Below are 19345 nucleotides of genomic sequence, written 5' to 3'. Positions count from 1 at the left end.
GTCTGTCTCCCCACCTCACCTGTCTGTCTCCCCACCTCCCCAGTCTGTCTCCCCACCTCAACTGTCTGTCTCCCCACCTCACCTGTCTGTCTCCCCACCTCACCAGTCTGTCCCCCCACCTCCCCAGTCTGTCTCCCCACCTCACCTGTCTGTCTCCCCACCTCCCCAGTCTGTCTCCCCACCTCAACTGTCTGTCTCCCCACCTCACCAGTCTGTCTCCCCACCTCACCTGTCTGTCCCCCCACCTCCCCTGTCTGTCTCCCCACCTCCCCAGTCTGTCTCCCCACCTCACCTGTCTGTCTCCCCACCTCACCTGTCTGTCTCCCCACCTCACCAGTCTGTCTCCCCACCTCAACTGTCTGTCTCCCCACCTCACCTGTCTGTCTGTCTCCCCACCTCCCCAGTCTGTCTCCCCACCTCACCTGTCTGTCTCCCCACCTCCCCAGTCTGTCTCCCCACCTCCCCAGTCTGTCTCCCCACCTCACCTGTCTGTCTCCCCACCTCCCCAGTCTGTCTCCCCACCTCCCCAGTCTGTCTCCCCACCTCACCTGTCTGTCTCCCCACCTCACCAGTCTGTCTCCCCACCTCACCAGTCTGTCTCCCCACCTCACCTGTCTGTCTCCCCACCTCACCAGTCTGTCTCCCCACCTCAACTGTCTGTCTCCCCACCTCACCTGTCTGTCTCCCCGTCTCCCCACCTCCCCAGTCTGTCTCCCCACCTCAACTGTCTGTCTCCCCACCTCACCAGTCTGTCTCCCCACCTCACCTGTCTGTCCCCCCACCTCACCAGTCTGTCTCCCCACCTCATCTGTCTGTCCCCTCTCTGCACTTCCTGCATCACCCTCGTCCTTCTCCGCCCTCTTGGACCCTGCGGCATCGGACGCACCGGCAGCGGATCCCCCGGTCGAGGCCCCGCCCCCCTCAGCCCTGTATCTGTGCGGACATGCGACCCTCTTATGCCCCATATCTCCACAATCAAAGCACCTCATGTACACCATGTAGAACCCCTCCTCGTGTTTCACACGGAAGGAAACCTCCAGTGTGTGAGTGGGCGAGTCCAGGAACATGAAGACTTGTCTCCGCAGAGACTGGACGTGTTTCAGCTTCTCGCTCTTACATCCCAGACCGACCGAGCGGAAACCGCTCGCAAACTTCCCAAAGCGCCTCAGCTCTTTCTCCAGCGCCTCGTTGGGAATGAACGGAGGGACTCCGGACACGGTGATCCGGGTCGACGACACTGCCAACGGGGAAACCTGAATGAACTCCTCGTCCAAAGTCAGGCCGGTCTCAATGAGCTGTGTCACAAGGTTCTTATCCTTGAAAAAAACTACCACAACTTTGTTCATTAGAGAGGCATACGAGATGTTCCCGTGTCCCGCCTGCTCTCCCATGGCGAGTAGCACCTGCTCCACTGTGGCCTCACCCAGTGCCTCAGGGACAAGGGAGGCGTCTCGGAGGACGCCATCCCCGCCACCAAACACGGAACAAACTATACAACAAACAACACGAAACCGACACAACTAACACCAAACTAACACACGATCATACAATTAATACACAGTTAGAAAAAATAGAAAAGTACGAAAATCTTCCCTTGCTCTTCACCACCAAACTCCCACACACCGGAAGAAGAAGAAGAAGAAGAAGAAGAAGAAGAAGAAGCAGAAGAAGAAGAAGAAGAAGCAGAAGAAGAAGAAGAAGAAGTCCGATTGTTAATCTGATTATCTGATTACCAGAACACACTTTGACGTCAGGTGTGAGCGGGTCCTAGTGCCCCTCCCACAGCCGAGTCGTGTTACAAACAGATAAAAAAAAATTAAAAATCAACCTCAGATTCAACATGTGCAAAAGGTTCACAAAACAGACGGTGGGTCAAATAAAAAGTCTGTAACACTGCACCGTGGGTCAGAGGTCAGAGGTCAGAGGTCAGCGCCTGACCCACAGGAGGTTCAGTTTAAAGGCTTCGTGCGGGGAGTGGGTGTAAACACGATGGCTCCAGAGCAGCGTCCTGTCGCCGCCGCCGGGACGACAGTTGCATGTTTGTCCTTCTCCAAGATCCAACACATTGTGACATCACAGGGAGGCTGCCCCAAAACACAAATACCCAGAATCATTCAGCTGATTTGTCTTGACAGGTGATTTTATTCTGATCAGGTGGAAGGTCACCTGATGATGTGACGCCCTGCTATCGTCTGCCGCTCACAGGAAGTGACGCTCAGCTGTCGTCTGCCGCTCACAGGAAGTGACGCTCAGCTGTCGTCTGCCGCTCACAGGCAGTGACGCTCAGCTGTCGTCTGCCGCTCACAGGAAGTGACGCTCAGCTGTCGTCTGCCGCTCACAGGAAGTGATGCTCAGCTGACGTCGCTCAGGTAAACACACAGGAAGGTGAAGGAGACGAGCGGCGTCTGTTCGTGACACTTCCTGTCAGTTAAGACCATTTGGTTTGCTGCGTGTGGAGCACAGATCCAACAGGAACTTCAGAAGCTGGTTGTCGTTGAGACTGCGACAGCGGCATGTTCTCATCGTGCCGTTAAAGTGACAGTGGCGTGACGAGGTTGGGATTTGGCAACTGGTAGGTTTTGGTTCTGAGAGGAGGCGGAGGTTTAATGGGGGGTGGGAGGGGCACACGGGGTCACCAGTAGAAGGAGCGGGACAGGAAGTTAGCAGCGGTGCCAACCCAGCTGGCCCCGTCCTGGCCGGATCCCACCCGGGTCACTGCCTTGTCGGGCTCCTGAGACGGACTCTCGTCCTCCGGCAGGTAGTCGGGCACGTCCACGTTCTGCTCCACCGCCACCGAGCCGTCCTCCACAAACGGGATCAGAACCTGGACAAAGAGACGGGGACAAGGTGGGGTTCAACTAATGTAAACTAACTGGCTGTACCTGAACCCAACACGGTCCTGACCCTGAACACATCACGACGGGACGAAGAAACTCTGACACCTGCAGGTGAGTTCAGTCACTGCAACATGTCAGAGACGTTACGATCAAATCAGTAGAAAAGAAAAGAAGAAGTTAATGTGTGATGTCATCAATCACGCTGAACTGATTATTGATTAAGTTTCTTCATTCATTATTGATTCTTAAAGTTTTTCTTTGTTCGTGAGACGTGAACTTTTGTTTTTGTCATGTTTGTGATTTAAACGACCTCCTGTGACCTGTGCACACTGACCTCGTCTCCGTTTTCTCCCTTCACCACCTGCTGCGCCGTCATCACCTGAGTGGAGGCGATCGCCGACGCCAGCGCCTGGACAGAGAGACGGGCCTCGTTACTCTGGTCAACTGGCGTCACAGCCTCACCAACCTTCCAGGACGTTTCCAGGATTTGTTGGACATTATTCCAGGTTTTGAAGGATTTTACCTTTGGTTTTGACGGTGTATTAACTGGCCAGGAACAGGAAGTTCCAGTGACTCACCTCGGCCTTCAGGTCTGAGCGGATGCGGACGATGCATCTCCTCACTGTCATCTGGAAGGTGAAGCTGATCACTCCTCGGATCTTCAGCAGAGCCTCTTCACACAGACTCCTCCGACCCTGACACACACACACACACACACACACACACACACACACACACACACACACACACACACACACTCTTGACCATGATCCAGTGACCCACACCAGGCTACGTATCAGCGACTGAGTGGGTTCTGACCGAGTCGTCCAGCCCGTCGATGTGGAGGACGACCGTCTTGGCTCTCTTGTTGCTGGAGCCCAGGAAGAAGTGGGCCTTGCGGCGGCCGCCGGCACCCTCGTCGGGCGGCTCGGGGTCGGCGGCGCCGGACGCCTGCAGCAGCTCGTGGATCTCGGACGCCAGCAGCTTGGTCTCTCCGGGGGTCGTCGACCTGAGGCACAACTCAGAGTGAGTACGATCAGACGATGAAGTCGTTTCCATGTGAACACGACTCACTTCTGCACGACGTTCTGGAGGCTCAGCATCATCCCCAGTTCTCCATTCAGCTTCTCCCGGTTGGCTCGAAATTCGGCCAGGTACCGGATGGCCTGCAACGTCAGCCAATCACAGTCATCAGAGCTCAGCGCAGCAGGGACACGCCCACATTTCATTCTGAGGGTAAGGCAGCTCACCAGCAGGGCGGAGTAGACCACCTGAGGGTTGGGGTGGTCCAGGAAGAGGATGAGTCCCGGCAGGCAGCCCTGGTCCTGGACGATGGCCCTGCGGTTCATGGGGTCAGCGGCCAGGTCCTTCAGCTGGGTGACCACGGCCAGGGCGTCCGGCTCGGCGCTCATGGCTGAGCGGTCCCGTACAACAACCAGCTGAGGAGGAACGAGAACAGGAGAATCACACTCTGTTGAGTGACGTCAGACTCGGTCAGGACCCAGTGAACTCTCACACTGTTTCACTTCTCATCGTGTTTCCGGTGCGTCGCGTGTGTCCGCGGTCACTTCCGGTCCACACACGGATGACATCATCAGATTGGAGCCTGGTGTCCGGTGTTGAACAGCTGTGTGAGCGCTCACCTCTGACGGTGTCACCGGCCCCGAGCCCCGGGAGGACGGCTAGCTGCTAACTAGCTGCTAACGTTAGCAGCTAACTGCCTGGCTAGCTTCTGACGCGTGGACCACACGTGACGTCACCGGTGTCCGGAGGCGGAAGTTGAAGAGTCACAGATTATTTTCAACGGGACTTGAATAAATGAAACCACGTTGACGGACTGTCGAGACCGACCGGAACGACCGGACCCGTCCTCCTGCTGGGCTGCGGCGGAACGAGCCCGGCCTGTGATTGGCTGGATCGCAGCCACATGAGTCTTCTGACCAATGAGCTGTTGTGTGACAGTTAAAGGTCCCGCCCCCCGTGAGTGTCAGAACTGATGCAGGATCAAAACTCCCGATGAGACAAAAACCATCATTAACCCTCAGAGGGGCTGAAGGGCTATAGTGTCGATGTTGTCCAGCAGAGGGCAGCGTCGAGCCTGTTCACACACACACACACACACACACACACACGGTGACGTCAGAGATACAGACAGACAGACAGACCGACAGATACAGACAGACAGACATATACAGACAGACAGACAGACAAACATATACAGACAGACAGACAGACAGACAGATACAGACAGACATATACAGACAGACAGACAGACATATACAGACAGACAGATACAGACAGACAGACATATACAGACAGAGAGATAGACAGACAGATACAGACAGACCGACAGACAGACAGAGAGAGAGACAGACAGACAGACAGAGAGACAGACCAGGTCCTTGATGGAGGTGATGAACATGGTGACTCCTCCCACTAGAGAACAGTTTGGTTCCAGTTCTGAACTTAAGACCAAACAGCTGATTCCAACTGACATCAACATCTCTCAGCTGTGAACATGGAAACACTCTCTGCAGTTTTCTTCTTCTTGACTCTCGTAGGTTCGTAAGATTGAGAAAAGGAAATGTGAGACGGGAAAACTTCTTGTTTGGATTTTTCCTTTTAGCTCAAGTTCCAGATGAAACCGTTTCAGTTACACATGTAGATAACAGAGAAGTCTCCACTTCAGCACTAACAACTGCATGTTGTTGTTTCCATCACTAGGTCACAGCGTGGGACAGGATATCACCGCCAACAGAGCTTGAGTGTTTTCAGCATCGGGCCAAACTGTCACTCTCTCCTGTAACTACTCAGTTAAAGCTGAAAATCTCCAGTGGTATCGACAGGATCCCGGATCAGCTCCTCAGTATCTTCTCCTCATCACCGATACCAAAGAGCCTCGAGTGGTGAGGGCGACTCCTCCACAGCCTGGACTGACGGCTGCACTGAACCAGGAGAGAAACCGAGTGGATCTGAAGATCTCCTCTGCTGCAGTGACTGACTCTGCTGTGTACTACTGTGCTCTGAGGCCCACAGTGACTAAATGTGAATCTTTCACGTGATAACAACATGTATGTGTTTCTTCAGGTGTCAGCTGTGAACAACTGAGTCCAGTCCAGACTGAAGAGTTCAGTGTAGAAGGCAGAACTGTGACTCTGTCCTACGACTTCTCCAGAGCTGCTGCTTCTAATGATTATTTCTTCTGGTATCGACAAGATCCAGGAAAACCTCCAGAGTTCCTCGTCTCTCACTCAGGAACAGGACAAATATTAAATAGTCGAGTCTCTGGACTGTCTGTTACAGTGAGTGGTGATAAAACCCAGATGGATCTGAAGATCTCCTCTGCTGCAGTGTCTGACTCTGCTGTGTACTACTGTGCTCTGAGGCCCACAGTGACAGGAAACACCAAACCTCTGTACAAAAACACAACTCAATACTCCCCATCAGCCACTAGAGGGCGACACTATGAAGTAGGCGGGGCTCTACTGTACTTGTGCACTGTGTTCACCACTGTGTGAGTGATAAGTGCTGCTGTGAAGAGAACAACTGTCAGACTGAGTGTTGAACATCGTCAGTTGCTCCTGTTGACTGAAACCTTGTTGTACAGATGGAACATTGTCTGTGGATTATTGCTGCTGCTCTGGTCTTTGGTGAGATAGAAAACTCAACGTGTTTCCTCTTAAAGCAGTTGAACATGTTACTGAGCTCCACAGTCAGTGATGGACTCTTTATCATACAGAGAATCACAGCAGATCATTTCTACTGACTCTTCTCCTTTAATCAATCACCTTCATTGATCCATCTCTTCCTCTGCATGTTCTGTTCTTCCTCAGAGTGTAAAGCACAAGACAGAGTGGTGCAGCCAGCAGGAGATGTCACTGCTACTGAAGGAGACAAACTTACACTTGGTTGTACATTTCAGACCAGTGACCCATCTCCCACTCTGTTCTGGTACAAACAAAAAGTCAATGATTTCCCAAAGATGCTCCTGCTACGCTTCTCAACAAGAGAAGATCGTCCTGCAGAAAAAAAGAAGGAGAGAATTGATGCTATTGTCAACAAGACATCAGTTCCTCTGCAGATCCAGAAGCTCCAGCTGTCTGACTCTGCTGTGTACTACTGTGCTCTGAGGCCCACAGTGACAGGAAACAACACAACTCTGTACAAAAACCTCTGCAGCAAACAAGTCAATACTCCACATGGTCCACTAGAGGGAGTCACACCCTGTCACACCTCAGTGTTTCTCTTCATCCAGATTCTTCTTGGTGCAGATTCACACCAGAGAGAATGAACAACTAAAGCCGAGATTTTTTTGGGGTGTACCACAGGGTTCAATCCTGGGTCCTCTCATGTTCTGTTATAAAATACATCAAAGTCCAGTAATTATGGCAGAAGGATTGTTTGAAGTCTTACTGTCACAGTCAGCTCACCTTCATGCCCAGTAGGTTCCCACGTCACCTCCCCTCTGTCCCGCACGAGCAATCAGCTACACCCACCTCAGCACCCCGGTAAAGACCTCGGTCTTCTGCCCCGACTCCGAGCCTTGCCTGTGTACTGACGATTTCCTGGTTGGTGTCATCCACCGGGACAGTTTCATTGGCGTTGTCTGCTCGCCGGCAGTTTGTGAACAATAAAGCTGATTACCAACATAGCTACGTGTGTGTTGCGCTTGGGTCTAAACCAGTAAATTACACTTACAACAGTTACTGAGTCTAGAACTTGGATCCTTTTCCTCTAAAAGTCTCTAAACCAGCTGAAATCAAACCTGGTTCATCTGTTGTTGATGTGAAACACTGACACTGAGCTTTTCTTTCTTCATCAGTAGAATAAAGTTGTACATTGATGAAAAACTGTTGTCTGTACTATTAAATCTGTTCTCATTGTGTTGGCCAACTCTTTAAAGTGATGGACCCTTGAAATCATCTGAGCTGCCGTTCTGTAACTGCTGTTATAAAGGAATCAGCAAACACAAAGAGACAAAAGACTGCCCACCTCCATCTGGACCAACATGCTGCTGCCAGACTGTGAAGAGGAGGAGGTGGAACTGAGAGAAGAGAAAATACAGATGTGAGAGGAGACAGAGAGATTCAGGGAGGAGCTGAGCTGTTACTGAACTATAGACGAGAGAGGAACTTCCATATTCAGCAGAGTTCAACATACAAACCAGCAACATTACCTTGATTCAACATGCTGTCACTGCATCATTCTGTAGTTTCTCTACTGCTTCTCTACACTCTAACAGGTATGTTACATTCAACAGCACAAAGACGCTTCTCTCCCAGAAAAATATGAATATGAATCGTCTTTTATTTCATGAAATAACATTTATCTTTCTCCTTTAGACATCAGCTGTGGAGAACTCACACCAGTAAAGACTGAAGAGTTCAGTGTAGAAGGCAGAACTGTGACTCTGTCCTGCAACGACACCAAACTGTCATCAAGTGATTATTTCTTCTGGTATCGACAACATCCAGGAAAACCTCCAGAGTTCCTCATCTCACACTCTGCTTCAGGAGAAGTAACTGCTCCAACATCTGGACTGATGATTAAAGTGGAGCAAAACCAAATCAACATGATCATCTCCTCTGCTGCAGTGTCTGACTCTGCTGTGTACTACTGTGCTCTGAGGCCCACAGTGACAGGAAACACCAAACCTCTGTACAGAAACCTCTACAGCAAACACAAGTCAATACTCCACATGGTCCACTAGAGGGAGTCACACCCTGTCACACCTCAGTGTTTCTCTTCATCCAGATTCTTCTTGGTGCAGATTCACACCAGACAGAATGAACAACTAAAGCTGTACTATTTTTGGGGTGTACCACAGGGTTCAATCATTGGTCCTCTAATTTTCTAAGTAACTGTTTCCAAATTATATTCAAACACAACGACTGTGTCTCACTTCAGACGCTGCATTTGAAGACCGATGACATCACTGCAACTGTTCAAAGGCTCCTTCAAACATGGCCGACAGACGCGTCCTTCCATTCCCATGAAGCATCTGATGGGTGGATCCTCCTCAGGCCAACCTATCACAGGATTCATTGCAGACTTCATTGTGACCTGCTCTTAAATAGAGGAGGAACTAAACAGCACAAGTGCAGATGTGATGTAAATGTGGAGCTGATGAAGAGGAAGGACCAATGACACGAAGGCTCAGATCCATCAGAGTATCAGAGTTGTTGGTCTCTCGTCTCCTCTCACTTCAGACATGAAACACTGGCTGAGAAACATCCTGGTTACGACTCTCTGGCTGGGTAACAGACAAACAGACTAGATTCACCTCATGTTCAGACTAAATGTGAATCTTTCACGTGATAACAACATGTATGTGTTTCTTCAGGTGTCAGCTGTGAACAACTGAGTCCAGTCCAGACTGAAGAGTTCAGTGTAGAAGGCAGAACTGTGACTCTGTCCTACGACTTCTCCAGAGCTGCTGCTTCTGATGATTATTTCTTCTGGTATCGACAAGATCCAGGAAAACCTCCAGAGTTCCTCGTCTCTCACTCAGGAACAGGACAAATATTAAATAGTCGAGTCTCTGGACTGTCTGTTACAGTGAGTGGTGATAAAACACAGATGGATATGAAGATCTCCTCTGCTGCAGTGTCTGACTCTGCTGTGTACTACTGTGCTCTGAGGCCCACAGTGACAGGAAACACCAAACCTCTGTACAAAAACACAACTCAATACTTCCCATCAGCCACTAGAGGGCGACACTATGAAGTAGGCGGGGCTCTACTGTACTTGTGCACTGTGTTCACCACTGTGTGAGTGATAAGTGCTGCTGTGAAGAGAACAACTGTCAGACTGAGTGTTGAACATCGTCAGTTGCTCCTGTTGACTGAAACCTTGTTGTACAGATGGAACATTGTCTGTGGATTATTGCTGCTGCTCTGGTCTTTGGTGAGATAGAAAACTCAACGTGTTTCCTCTTAAAGCAGTTGAACATGTTACTGAGCTCCACAGTCAGTGATGGACTCTTTATCATACAGAGAATCACAGCAGATCATTTCTACTGACTCTTCTCCTTTAATCAATCACCTTCATTGATCCATCTCTTCCTCTGCATGTTCTGTTCTTCCTCAGAGTGTAAAGCACAAGACAGAGTGGTGCAGCCAGCAGGAGATGTCACTGCTACTGAAGGAGACACACTTACACTTGGTTGTACATTTCAGACCAGTGACTCAAATCCTTATCTCTACTGGTACAAACAGGATGGAAACAACAGACCCACATTCATCCTGAGTCACTTTACAGTGGGTGAAGGTAAAACAGAAGACGACTTCAGGGAGAGATTTTCATCCACTCTGGATTCCACCTCAAGATCAGTTCCTCTGCAGATCCAGAAGCTCCAGCTGTCTGACTCTGCTGTGTACTACTGTGCTCTGAGGCCCACAGTGACAGGAAACAACACAACTCTGTACAAAAACCTCTGCAGCAAACAAGTCAATACTCCACATGGTCCACTAGAGGGAGTCAGGGTTCAATCCTGGGTCCTCTCATTTTCTTAGTACATGTTACCAACACGTCACAGCAAGTGTTCTAAGGCTCCTTCAAACATGGCCGACAGATGTGTCCTTCCATTGTTGATTTTATAATCCAGTGACTATGTCAACTGGTTTATTACATGTTGAGTGCTGGTGTTCCAGACCTTCCTAGAATCCTGTGAGTCCAGAACTGAAATATTTTCACCCTCAATCTAAATCCTGTAAACTCGGCAAAACAATTTATTTTTCATCTGTGTCCATGTTCAACAAACTGCTCATGATGTGGTTAAAGATGTATGACGACCTTTATCTTTATCATCATGTGACTAACATTGTACAGTGATGAATAATGCTGTCTCTGCTTCAGAAGCACGTATTATCTCCTTCTTTTGTTTGCATGGAATAAAATGTTGATCCATCCATTGAATCGCAGCAGCTGACTTTTTGTAAATCGGCTACAGGTGATACAACATGCTGCTGCCAGACTGTGAAGAGGAGGAGGTGGAACTGAGAGAAGAGAAAAAACAGATGTGAGAGGAGACGGAGAGATTCAGGGAGGAGCTGAGCTGTTACTGAACTATAGACGAGAGAGGAACTTCCATATTCAGCAGAGTTCAACATACAAACCAGAAACATTACCTTGATTCAACATGCTGTCACTGCATCATTCTGTAGTTTCTCTACTGCTTCTCTACACTCTAACAGGTATGTTACATTCAACAGCACAAAGACGCTTCTCTCCCAGAAAAATATGAATATGAATCGTCTTTTATTTCATGAAATAACATTTATCTTTCTCCTTTAGACATCAGCTGTGGAGAACTCACACCAGTAAAGACTGAAGAGGTCAGTGTAGAAGACAGAACTGTGACTCTGTCCTGCAACGACACCAAACTGTCATCAAGTGATTATTTCTTCTGGTATCGACAACATCCAGGAAAACCTCCAGAGTTCCTCATCTCTCAAACAGGAACGGGACAACAACTGTCAGATCCAGTCTCTGGACTGTCTGTTACAGTGAGAGGTGATCAAACCCAGATGGATCTGATCATCTCCTCTGCTGCAGTGTCTGACTCTGCTGTGTACTACTGTGCTCTGCAGCCCACAGTGACAGGAAACAACACAACTCTGTACAAAAACCTCTGCAGCAAACAAGTCAATACTCCACATGGTCCACTAGAGGGAGTCACACCCTGTCACACCTCAGTGTTTCTCTTCATCCAGATTCTTCTTGGTGAAGATTCACACCAGAGAGAATGAACAACTAAAGCTGTACTATTTTTGGGGTGTACCACAGGGTTCAATCATTGGTCCTCTCATTTTCTAAGTAACTGTTTCCAAATTATATTCAAACACAACGACTGTGTCTCACTTCAGACGCTGCATTTGAAGACCGATGACATCACTGCAACTGTTCAAAGGCTCCTTCAAACATGGCCGACAGACGCGTCCTTCCATTCCCATGAAGCATCTGATGGGTGGATCCTCCTCAGGCCAACCTATCATGGGATTCATTGCAGACTTCATTGTGACCTGCTGTGAAATAAAGGAGGAACTAAACAACACAAGTGCAGATGTGATGTAAATGTTGAGCTGATGAAGAGGAAGGACCAATGACACGAAGGCTCAGATCCATCAGAGTATCAGAGTTGTTGGTCTCTCGTCTCCTCTCACTTCAGACATGAAACACTGGCTGAGAAACATCCTGGTTACGACTCTCTGGCTGGGTAACAGACAAACAGACTTGATTAACCTCATGTTCAGACTAAATGTGAATCTTTCACCTGATAACAACATGTATGTGTTTCTTCAGGTGTCAGCTGTGAACAACTGAGTCCAGTCCAGACTGAAGAGTTCAGTGTAGAAGGCAGAACTGTGACTCTGTCCTACGACTTCTCCAGAGCTGCTGCTTCTAATGATTATTTCTTCTGGTATCGACAAGATCCAGGAAAACCTCCAGAGTTCCTCGTCTCTCACTCAGGAACAGGACAAATATTAAATAGTCGAGTCTCTGGACTGTCTGTTACAGTGAGTGGTGATAAAACCCAGATGGATCTGAAGATCTCCTCTGCTGCAGTGTCTGACTCTGCTGTGTACTACTGTGCTCTGAGGCCCACAGTGACAGGAAACACCAAACCTCTGTACAAAAACACAACTCAATACTTCCCATCAGCCACTAGAGGGCGACACTATGAAGTAGGCGGGGCTGTACTGTACTTGTGCACTGTGTTCACCACTGTGTGAGTGATAAGTGCTGCTGTGAAGAGAACAACTGTCAGACTGAGTGTTGAACATCGTCAGTTGCTCCTGTTGACTGAAACCTTGTTGTACAGATGGAACATTGTCTGTGGATTATTGCTGCTGCTCTGGTCTTTGGTGAGATAGAAAACTCAACGTGTTTCCTCTTAAAGCAGTTGAACATGTTACTGAGCTCCACAGTCAGTGATGGACTCTTTATCATACAGAGAATCACAGCAGATCATTTCTACTGACTCTTCTCCTTTAATCAATCACCTTCATTGATCCATCTCTTCCTCTGCATGTTCTGTTCTTCCTCAGAGTGTAAAGCACAAGACAGAGTGGTGCAGCCAGCAGGAGATGTCACTGCTACTGAAGGAGACACACTTATACTTGGTTGTACATTTCAGACCAGTGACTCAACTCCCACTCTGTTCTGGTACAAACAAAAAGTCAATGATTTCCCAAAGATGCTCCTGCTACGCTTCTCAACAAGAGAAGATCGTCCTGCAGAAAAACAGAAGGAGAGAATTGATGCTATTGTCAACAAGACATCAGTTCCTCTGCAGATCCAGAAGCTCCAGCTGTCTGACTCTGCTGTGTACTACTGTGCTCTGAGGCCCACAGTGACAGGAAACAACACAACTCTGTACAAAAACCTCTGCAGCAAACAAGTCAATACTCCACATGGTCCACTAGAGGGAGTCACACCCTGTCACACCTCAGTGTTTCTCTTCATCCAGATTCTTCTTGGTGCAGATTCACACCAGAGAGAATGAACAACTAAAGCTGTTCTATTTTTGGGGTGTACCACAGGGTTCAATCATTGGTCCTCTAATTTTCTAAATAACTGTTTCCAAATTATATTCAAACACAACGACTGTGTCTCACTTCAGACGCTGCATTTGAAGACCGATGACGTCATTGCAACTGTTCAAAGGCTCCTTCAAACATGGCCGACAGACGCGTCCTTCCATTCCCATGAAGCATCTGATGGGTGGATCCTCCTCAGGCCAACCTATCACAGGATTCATTGCAGACTTCATTGTGACCTGCTCTTAAATAGAGGAGGAACTAAACAGCACAAGTGCAGATGTGATGTAAATGTGGAGCTGATGAAGAGGAAGGACCAATGACACGAAGGCTCAGATCCATCAGAGTATCAGAGTTGTTGGTCTCTCGTCTCCTCTCACTTCAGACATGAAACACTGGCTGAGAAACATCCTGGTTACGACTCTCTGGCTGGGTAACAGACAAACAGACTAGATTCACCTCATGTTCAGACTAAATGTGAATCTTTCACGTGATAACAACATGTATGTGTTTCTTCAGGTGTCAGCTGTGAACAACTGAGTCCAGTCCAGACTGAAGAGTTCAGTGTAGAAGGCAGAACTGTGACTCTGTCCTACGACTTCTCCAGGACAATAACTGCTGGTGATAATTTCTTCTGGTATCGACAAGATCCAGGAAAACCTCCAGAGTTCCTCCTGCACATCTCAGGACTCAACGTGACAAGAGCGGCAGATTCTCTGAAATCAGAAACAAGGTTCTTCAGTCGACTGTCTGAAGAAAATCATGGAGTCAAACTGCAGATCTCCTCTGCTGCAGTGACTGACTCTGCTGTGTACTACTGTGCTCTGAGGCCCACAGTGACAGGAAACACCAAACCTCTGTACAAAAACACAACTCAATACTCCCCATCAGCCACTAGAGGACGACACTATGAAGTAGGCGGGGCTCTACTGTACTTGTGCACTGTGTTCACCACTGTGTGAGTGATAAGTGCTGCTGTGAAGAGAACAACTGTCAGACTGAGTGTTGAACATCGTCAGTTGCTCCTGTTGACTGAAACCGTGTTGTACAGATGGAACATTGTCTGTGGATTATTGCTGCTGCTCTGGTCTTTGGTGAGATAGAAAACTCAACGTGTTTCCTCTTAAAGCAGTTGAACATGTTACTGAGCTCCACAGTCAGTGATGGACTCTTTATCATACAGAGAATCACAGCAGATCATTTCTACTGACTCTTCTCCTTTAATCAATCACCTTCATTGATCCATCTCTTCCTCTGCATGTTCTGTTCTTCCTCAGAGTGTAAAGCACAAGACAGAGTGGTGCAGCCAGCAGGAGATGTCACTGCTACTGAAGGAGACACACTTACACTTGGTTGTACATTTCAGACCAGTGACTCAAATCCTTATCTCTACTGGTACAAACAGGATGGAAACAACAGACCCACATTCATCCTGAGTCACTTTACAGTGGGTGAAGGTAAAACAGAAGACGACTTCAGGGAGAGATTTTCATCCACTCTGGATTCCACCTCAAGATCAGTTCCTCTGCAGATCCAGAAGCTCCAGCTGTCTGACTCTGCTGTGTACTACTGTGCTCTGAGGCCCACAGTGACAGGAAACAACACAACTCTGTACAAAAACCTCTGCAGCAAACAAGTCAATACTCCACATGGTCCACTAGAGGGAGTCAGGGTTCAATCCTGGGTCCTCTCATTTTCTTAGTACATGTTACCAACACGTCACAGCAAGTGTTCTAAGGCTCCTTCAAACATGGCCGACAGATGTGTCCTTCCATTGTTGACTTTATAATCCAGTGACTATGTCAACTGGTTTATTACATGTTGAGTGCTGGTGTTCCAGACCTTCCTAGAATCCTGTGAGTCCAGAACTGAAATATTTTCACCCTCAATCTAAATCCTGTAAACTCGGCAAAACAATTTATTTTTCATCTGTGTCCATGTTCAACAAACTGCTCATGATGTGGTTAAAGATGTATGACGACCTTTATCTTTATCATCATGTGACTAACATTGTACAGTGATGAATAATGCTGTCTCTGCTTCAGAAGCACGTATTATCTCCTTCTTTTGTTTGCATGGAATAAAATGTTGATCCATCCATTGAATCGCAGCAGCTGACTTTTTGTAAATCGGCTACAGGTGATACAACATGCTGCTGCCAGACTGTGAAGAGGAGGAGGTGGAACTGAGAGAAGAGAAAATACAGATGTGAGAGGAGACGGAGAGATTCAGGGAGGAGCTGAGCTGTTACTGAACTATAGACGAGAGAGGAACTTCCATATTCAGCAGAGTTCAACATACAAACCAGCAACATTACCTTGATTCAACATGCTGTCACTGCATCATTCTGTAGTTTCTCTACTGCTTCTCTACACTCTAACAGGTATGTTACATTCAACAGCACAAAGACGCTTCTCTCCCAGAAAAATATGAATATGAATCGTCTTTTATTTCATGAAATAACATTTATCTTTCTCCTTTAGACATCAGCTGTGGAGAACTCACACCAGTAAAGACTGAAGAGTTCAGTGTAGAAGGCAGAACTGTGACTCTGTCCTGCAACGACACCAAACTGTCATCAAGTGATTATTTCTTCTGGTATCGACAACATCCAGGAAAACCTCCAGAGTTCCTCATCTCACACTCTGCTTCAGGAGAAGTAACTGCTCCAACATCTGGACTGATGATTAAAGTGGAGCAAAACCAAATCAACATGATCATCTCCTCTGCTGCAGTGTCTGACTCTGCTGTGTACTACTGTGCTCTGCAGCCCACAGTGACAGGAAACAACACAACTCTGTACAAAAACCTCTGCAGCAAACAAGTCAATACTCCACATGGTCCACTAGAGGGAGTCACACCCTGTCACACCTCAGTGTTTCTCTTCATCCAGATTCTTCTTGGTGAAGATTCACACCAGAGAGAATGAACAACTAAAGCCGTGATTTTTTTGGGGTGTACCACAGGGTTCAATCCTGGGTCCTCTCATGTTCTGTTATAAAATACATCAAAGTCCAGTAATTATGGCAGAAGGATTGTTTGAAGTCTTACTGTCACAGTCAGCTCACCTTCATGCCCAGTAGGTTCCCACGTCACCTCCCCTCTGTCCCGCACGAGCAATCAGCTACACCCACCTCAGCATCCCGGTAAAGACCTCGGTCTTCTGCCCCGACTCCGAGCCTTGCCTGTGTACTGACGATTTCCTGGTTGGTGTCATCCACCGGGACAGTTTCATTGGCGTTGTCTGCTCGCCGGCAGTTTGTGAACAATAAAGCTGATTACCAACATAGCTACGTGTGTGTTGCGCTTGGGTCTAAACCAGTAAATTACACTTACAACAGTTACTGAGTCTAGAACTTGGATCCTTTTCCTCTAAAAGTCTCTAAACCAGCTGAAATCAAACCTGGTTCATCTGTTGTTGATGTGAAACACTGACACTGAGCTTTTCTTTCTTCATCAGTAGAATAAAGTTGTACATTGATGAAAAACTGTTGTCTGTACTATTAAATCTGTTCTCATTGTGTTGGCCAACTCTTTAAAGTGATGGACCCTTGAAATCATCTGAGCTGCCGTTCTGTAACTGCTGTTATAAAGGAATCAGCAAACACAAAGAGACAAAAGACTGCCCACCTCCATCTGGACCAACATGCTGCTGCCAGACTGTGAAGAGGAGGAGGTGGAACTGAGAGAAGAGAAAATACAGATGTGAGAGGAGACAGAGAGATTCAGGGAGGAGCTGAGCTGTTACTGAACTATAGACGAGAGAGGAACTTCCATATTCAGCAGAGTTCAACATACAAACCAGCAACATTACCTTGATTCAACATGCTGTCACTGCATCATTCTGTAGTTTCTCTACTGCTTCTCTACACTCTAACAGGTATGTTACATTCAACAGCACAAAGACGCTTCTCTCCCAGAAAAATATGAATATGAATCGTCTTTTATTTCATGAAATAACATTTATCTTTCTCCTTTAGACATCAGCTGTGGAGAACTCACACCAGTAAAGACTGAAGAGTTCAGTGTAGAAGGCAGAACTGTGACTCTGTCCTGCAACGACACCAAACTGTCATCAAGTGATTATTTCTTCTGGTATCGACAACATCCAGGAAAACCTCCAGAGTTCCTCATCTCTCAAACAGGAACGGGACAACAACTGTCAGATCCAGTCTCTGGACTGTCTGTTACAGTGAGAGGTGATCAAACCCAGATGGATCTGATCATCTCCTCTGCTGCAGTGTCTGACTCTGCTGTGTACTACTGTGCTCTGCAGCCCACAGTGACAGGAAACAACACAACTCTGTACAAAAACCTCTGCAGCAAACAAGTCAATACTCCACATGGTCCACTAGAGGGAGTCACACCCTGTCACACCTCAGTGTTTCTCTTCATCCAGATTCTTCTTGGTGAAGATTCACACCAGAGAGAATGAACAACTAAAGCTGTACTATTTTTGGGGTGTACCACAGGGTTCAATCATTGGTCCTCTCATTTTCTAAGTAACTGTTTCCAAATTATATTCAAACACAACGACTGTGTCTCACTTCAGATGCTGCATTTGAAGACCGATGACATCACTGCAACTGTTCAAAGGCTCCTTCAAACATGGCCGACAGACGCGTCCTTCCATTCCCATGAAGCATCTGATGGGTGGATCCTCCTCAGGCCAACCTATCATGGGATTCATTGCAGACTTCATTGTGACCTGCTGTGAAATAAAGGAGGAACTAAACAACACAAGTGCAGATGTGATGTAAATGTGGAGCTGATGAAGAGGAAGGACCAATGACACGAAGGCTCAGATCCATCAGAGTATCAGAGTTGTTGGTCTCTCGTCTCCTCTCACTTCAGACATGAAACACTGGCTGAGAAACATCCTGGTTACGACTCTCTGGCTGGGTAACAGACAAACAGACTTGATTAACCTCATGTTCAGACTAAATGTGAATCTTTCACCTGATAACAACATGTATGTGTTTCTTCAGGTGTCAGCTGTGAACAACTGAGTCCAGTCCAGACTGAAGAGTTCAGTGTAGAAGGCAGAACTGTGACTCTGTCCTACGACTTCTCCAGAGCTGCTGCTTCTAATGATTATTTCTTCTGGTATCGACAAGATCCAGGAAAACCTCCAGAGTTCCTCGTCTCTCACTCAGGAACAGGACAAATATTAAATAGTCGAGTCTCTGGACTGTCTGTTACAGTGAGTGGTGATAAAACCCAGATGGATCTGAAGATCTCCTCTGCTGCAGTGTCTGACTCTGCTGTGTACTACTGTGCTCTGAGGCCCACAGTGACAGGAAACACCAAACCTCTGTACAAAAACACAACTCAATACTTCCCATCAGCCACTAGAGGGCGACACTATGAAGTAGGCGGGGCTGTACTGTACTTGTGCACTGTGTTCACCACTGTGTGAGTGATAAGTGCTGCTGTGAAGAGAACAACTGTCAGACTGAGTGTTGAACATCGTCAGTTGCTCCTGTTGACTGAAACCTTGTTGTACAGATGGAACATTGTCTGTGGATTATTGCTGCTGCTCTGGTCTTTGGTGAGATAGAAAACTCAACGTGTTTCCTCTTAAAGCAGTTGAACATGTTACTGAGCTCCACAGTCAGTGATGGACTCTTTATCATACAGAGAATCACAGCAGATCATTTCTACTGACTCTTCTCCTTTAATCAATCACCTTCATTGATCCATCTCTTCCTCTGCATGTTCTGTTCTTCCTCAGAGTGTAAAGCACAAGACAGAGTGGTGCAGCCAGCAGGAGATGTCACTGCTACTGAAGGAGACACACTTACACTTGGTTGTACATTTCAGACCAGTGACTCAAATCCTTATCTCTACTGGTACAAACAGGATGGAAACAACAGACCCACATTCATCCTGAGTCACTTTACAGTGGGTGAAGGTAAAACAGAAGACGACTTCAGGGAGAGATTTTCATCCACTCTGGATTCCACC

General features: G+C 47.5%; 1 protein-coding gene and 10 gene segments (V, D, J or C); 10 read left to right on the top strand and 1 right to left on the bottom strand.

Annotated features, from left to right (window-relative positions):
- Positions 1-2632: 2632 nt before the first annotated feature.
- LOC118311622 (armadillo repeat-containing protein 1-like) lies at positions 2633-8877 on the bottom strand. Of its 5 annotated transcripts, none has more exons than XM_035635646.2 (8): positions 5233-5369; positions 4354-4935; positions 4088-4276; positions 3912-4003; positions 3657-3846; positions 3416-3532; positions 3172-3246; positions 2633-2824 (listed from the first exon to the last, which is right to left on the bottom strand). In XM_035635646.2, exons 3-8 carry the CDS (start codon positions 4247-4249, stop codon positions 2633-2635), a joined length of 828 nt encoding a protein of 275 aa, XP_035491539.1. In that variant the 5' UTR covers positions 4250-4276; positions 4354-4935; positions 5233-5369. The 5 variants fall into 5 exon arrangements, with proteins under 5 accessions (XP_035491539.1, XP_035491538.1, XP_035491537.1 ...); XM_035635645.2 differs by having other exon boundaries at positions 4481-4935; XM_035635644.2 differs by lacking the exon at positions 5233-5369 and adding an exon at positions 8740-8877 and having other exon boundaries at positions 4088-4935.
- On the top strand, positions 6302-7488 carry LOC124850018. The segment is given in 2 exon segments: positions 6302-6487; positions 6671-7488. Coding segments are annotated over 2 exon segments (501 nt in total).
- LOC124849335 lies at positions 7642-8682 on the top strand. The segment is given in 2 exon segments: positions 7642-8079; positions 8180-8682. Coding segments are annotated over 2 exon segments (423 nt in total).
- A 74-nt stretch (positions 8878-8951) lies between the features above and the next one.
- On the top strand, positions 8952-9611 carry LOC124850020. The segment is given in 2 exon segments: positions 8952-9094; positions 9181-9611. Coding segments are annotated over 2 exon segments (477 nt in total).
- On the top strand, positions 9603-11696 carry LOC118311624. The segment is given in 3 exon segments: positions 9603-9743; positions 9927-10298; positions 11496-11696. Coding segments are annotated over 3 exon segments (507 nt in total).
- Positions 11697-11896: 200 nt separating this feature from the next.
- On the top strand, positions 11897-12571 carry LOC118311637. The segment is given in 2 exon segments: positions 11897-12054; positions 12141-12571. Coding segments are annotated over 2 exon segments (477 nt in total).
- On the top strand, positions 12563-13344 carry LOC124850016. The segment is given in 2 exon segments: positions 12563-12703; positions 12887-13344. Coding segments are annotated over 2 exon segments (501 nt in total).
- Positions 13345-13668: 324 nt separating this feature from the next.
- LOC118311638 lies at positions 13669-14340 on the top strand. The segment is given in 2 exon segments: positions 13669-13811; positions 13898-14340. Coding segments are annotated over 2 exon segments (489 nt in total).
- A 22-nt stretch (positions 14341-14362) lies between these two features.
- On the top strand, positions 14363-16667 carry LOC118310406. The segment is given in 3 exon segments: positions 14363-14472; positions 14656-15027; positions 16216-16667. Coding segments are annotated over 3 exon segments (507 nt in total).
- Positions 16668-17096: 429 nt separating this feature from the next.
- LOC118311632 lies at positions 17097-17828 on the top strand. The segment is given in 2 exon segments: positions 17097-17258; positions 17359-17828. Coding segments are annotated over 2 exon segments (510 nt in total).
- A 258-nt stretch (positions 17829-18086) lies between these two features.
- Positions 18087-18929, top strand: LOC124850019. The segment is given in 2 exon segments: positions 18087-18280; positions 18367-18929. Coding segments are annotated over 2 exon segments (477 nt in total).
- Positions 18930-19345: the final 416 nt, after the last annotated feature.

The sequence above is a fragment of the Scophthalmus maximus genome, chromosome 5 (assembly GCF_022379125.1).
Source record: "Scophthalmus maximus strain ysfricsl-2021 chromosome 5, ASM2237912v1, whole genome shotgun sequence".
Classification (NCBI taxonomy): Eukaryota; Metazoa; Chordata; class Actinopteri; order Pleuronectiformes; family Scophthalmidae; genus Scophthalmus; species Scophthalmus maximus.
Note: the sequence above shows the minus strand (reverse complement) of the source record. Positions and strands in the feature narration are given on the sequence as shown.

Bases quoted from the DNA above. Each gene is read 5' to 3' on its own strand.
- LOC118311622 (XM_035635644.2), bottom strand. From the start codon at position 4,249: ATGAGCGCCGAGCCGGACGCCCTGGCCGTGGTCACCCAGCTGAAGGAC. The intron at 3,533-3,656 runs GTCAGAACCCAC...TGTGTGTGTCAG, and splicing joins TCGACGGGCTGGACGACTCG to GGTCGGAGGAGTCTGTGTGA. The intron at 2,825-3,171 runs GTCAGTGTGCAC...CTCTTTGTCCAG, and splicing joins AGGGAGAAAACGGAGACGAG to GTTCTGATCCCGTTTGTGGA.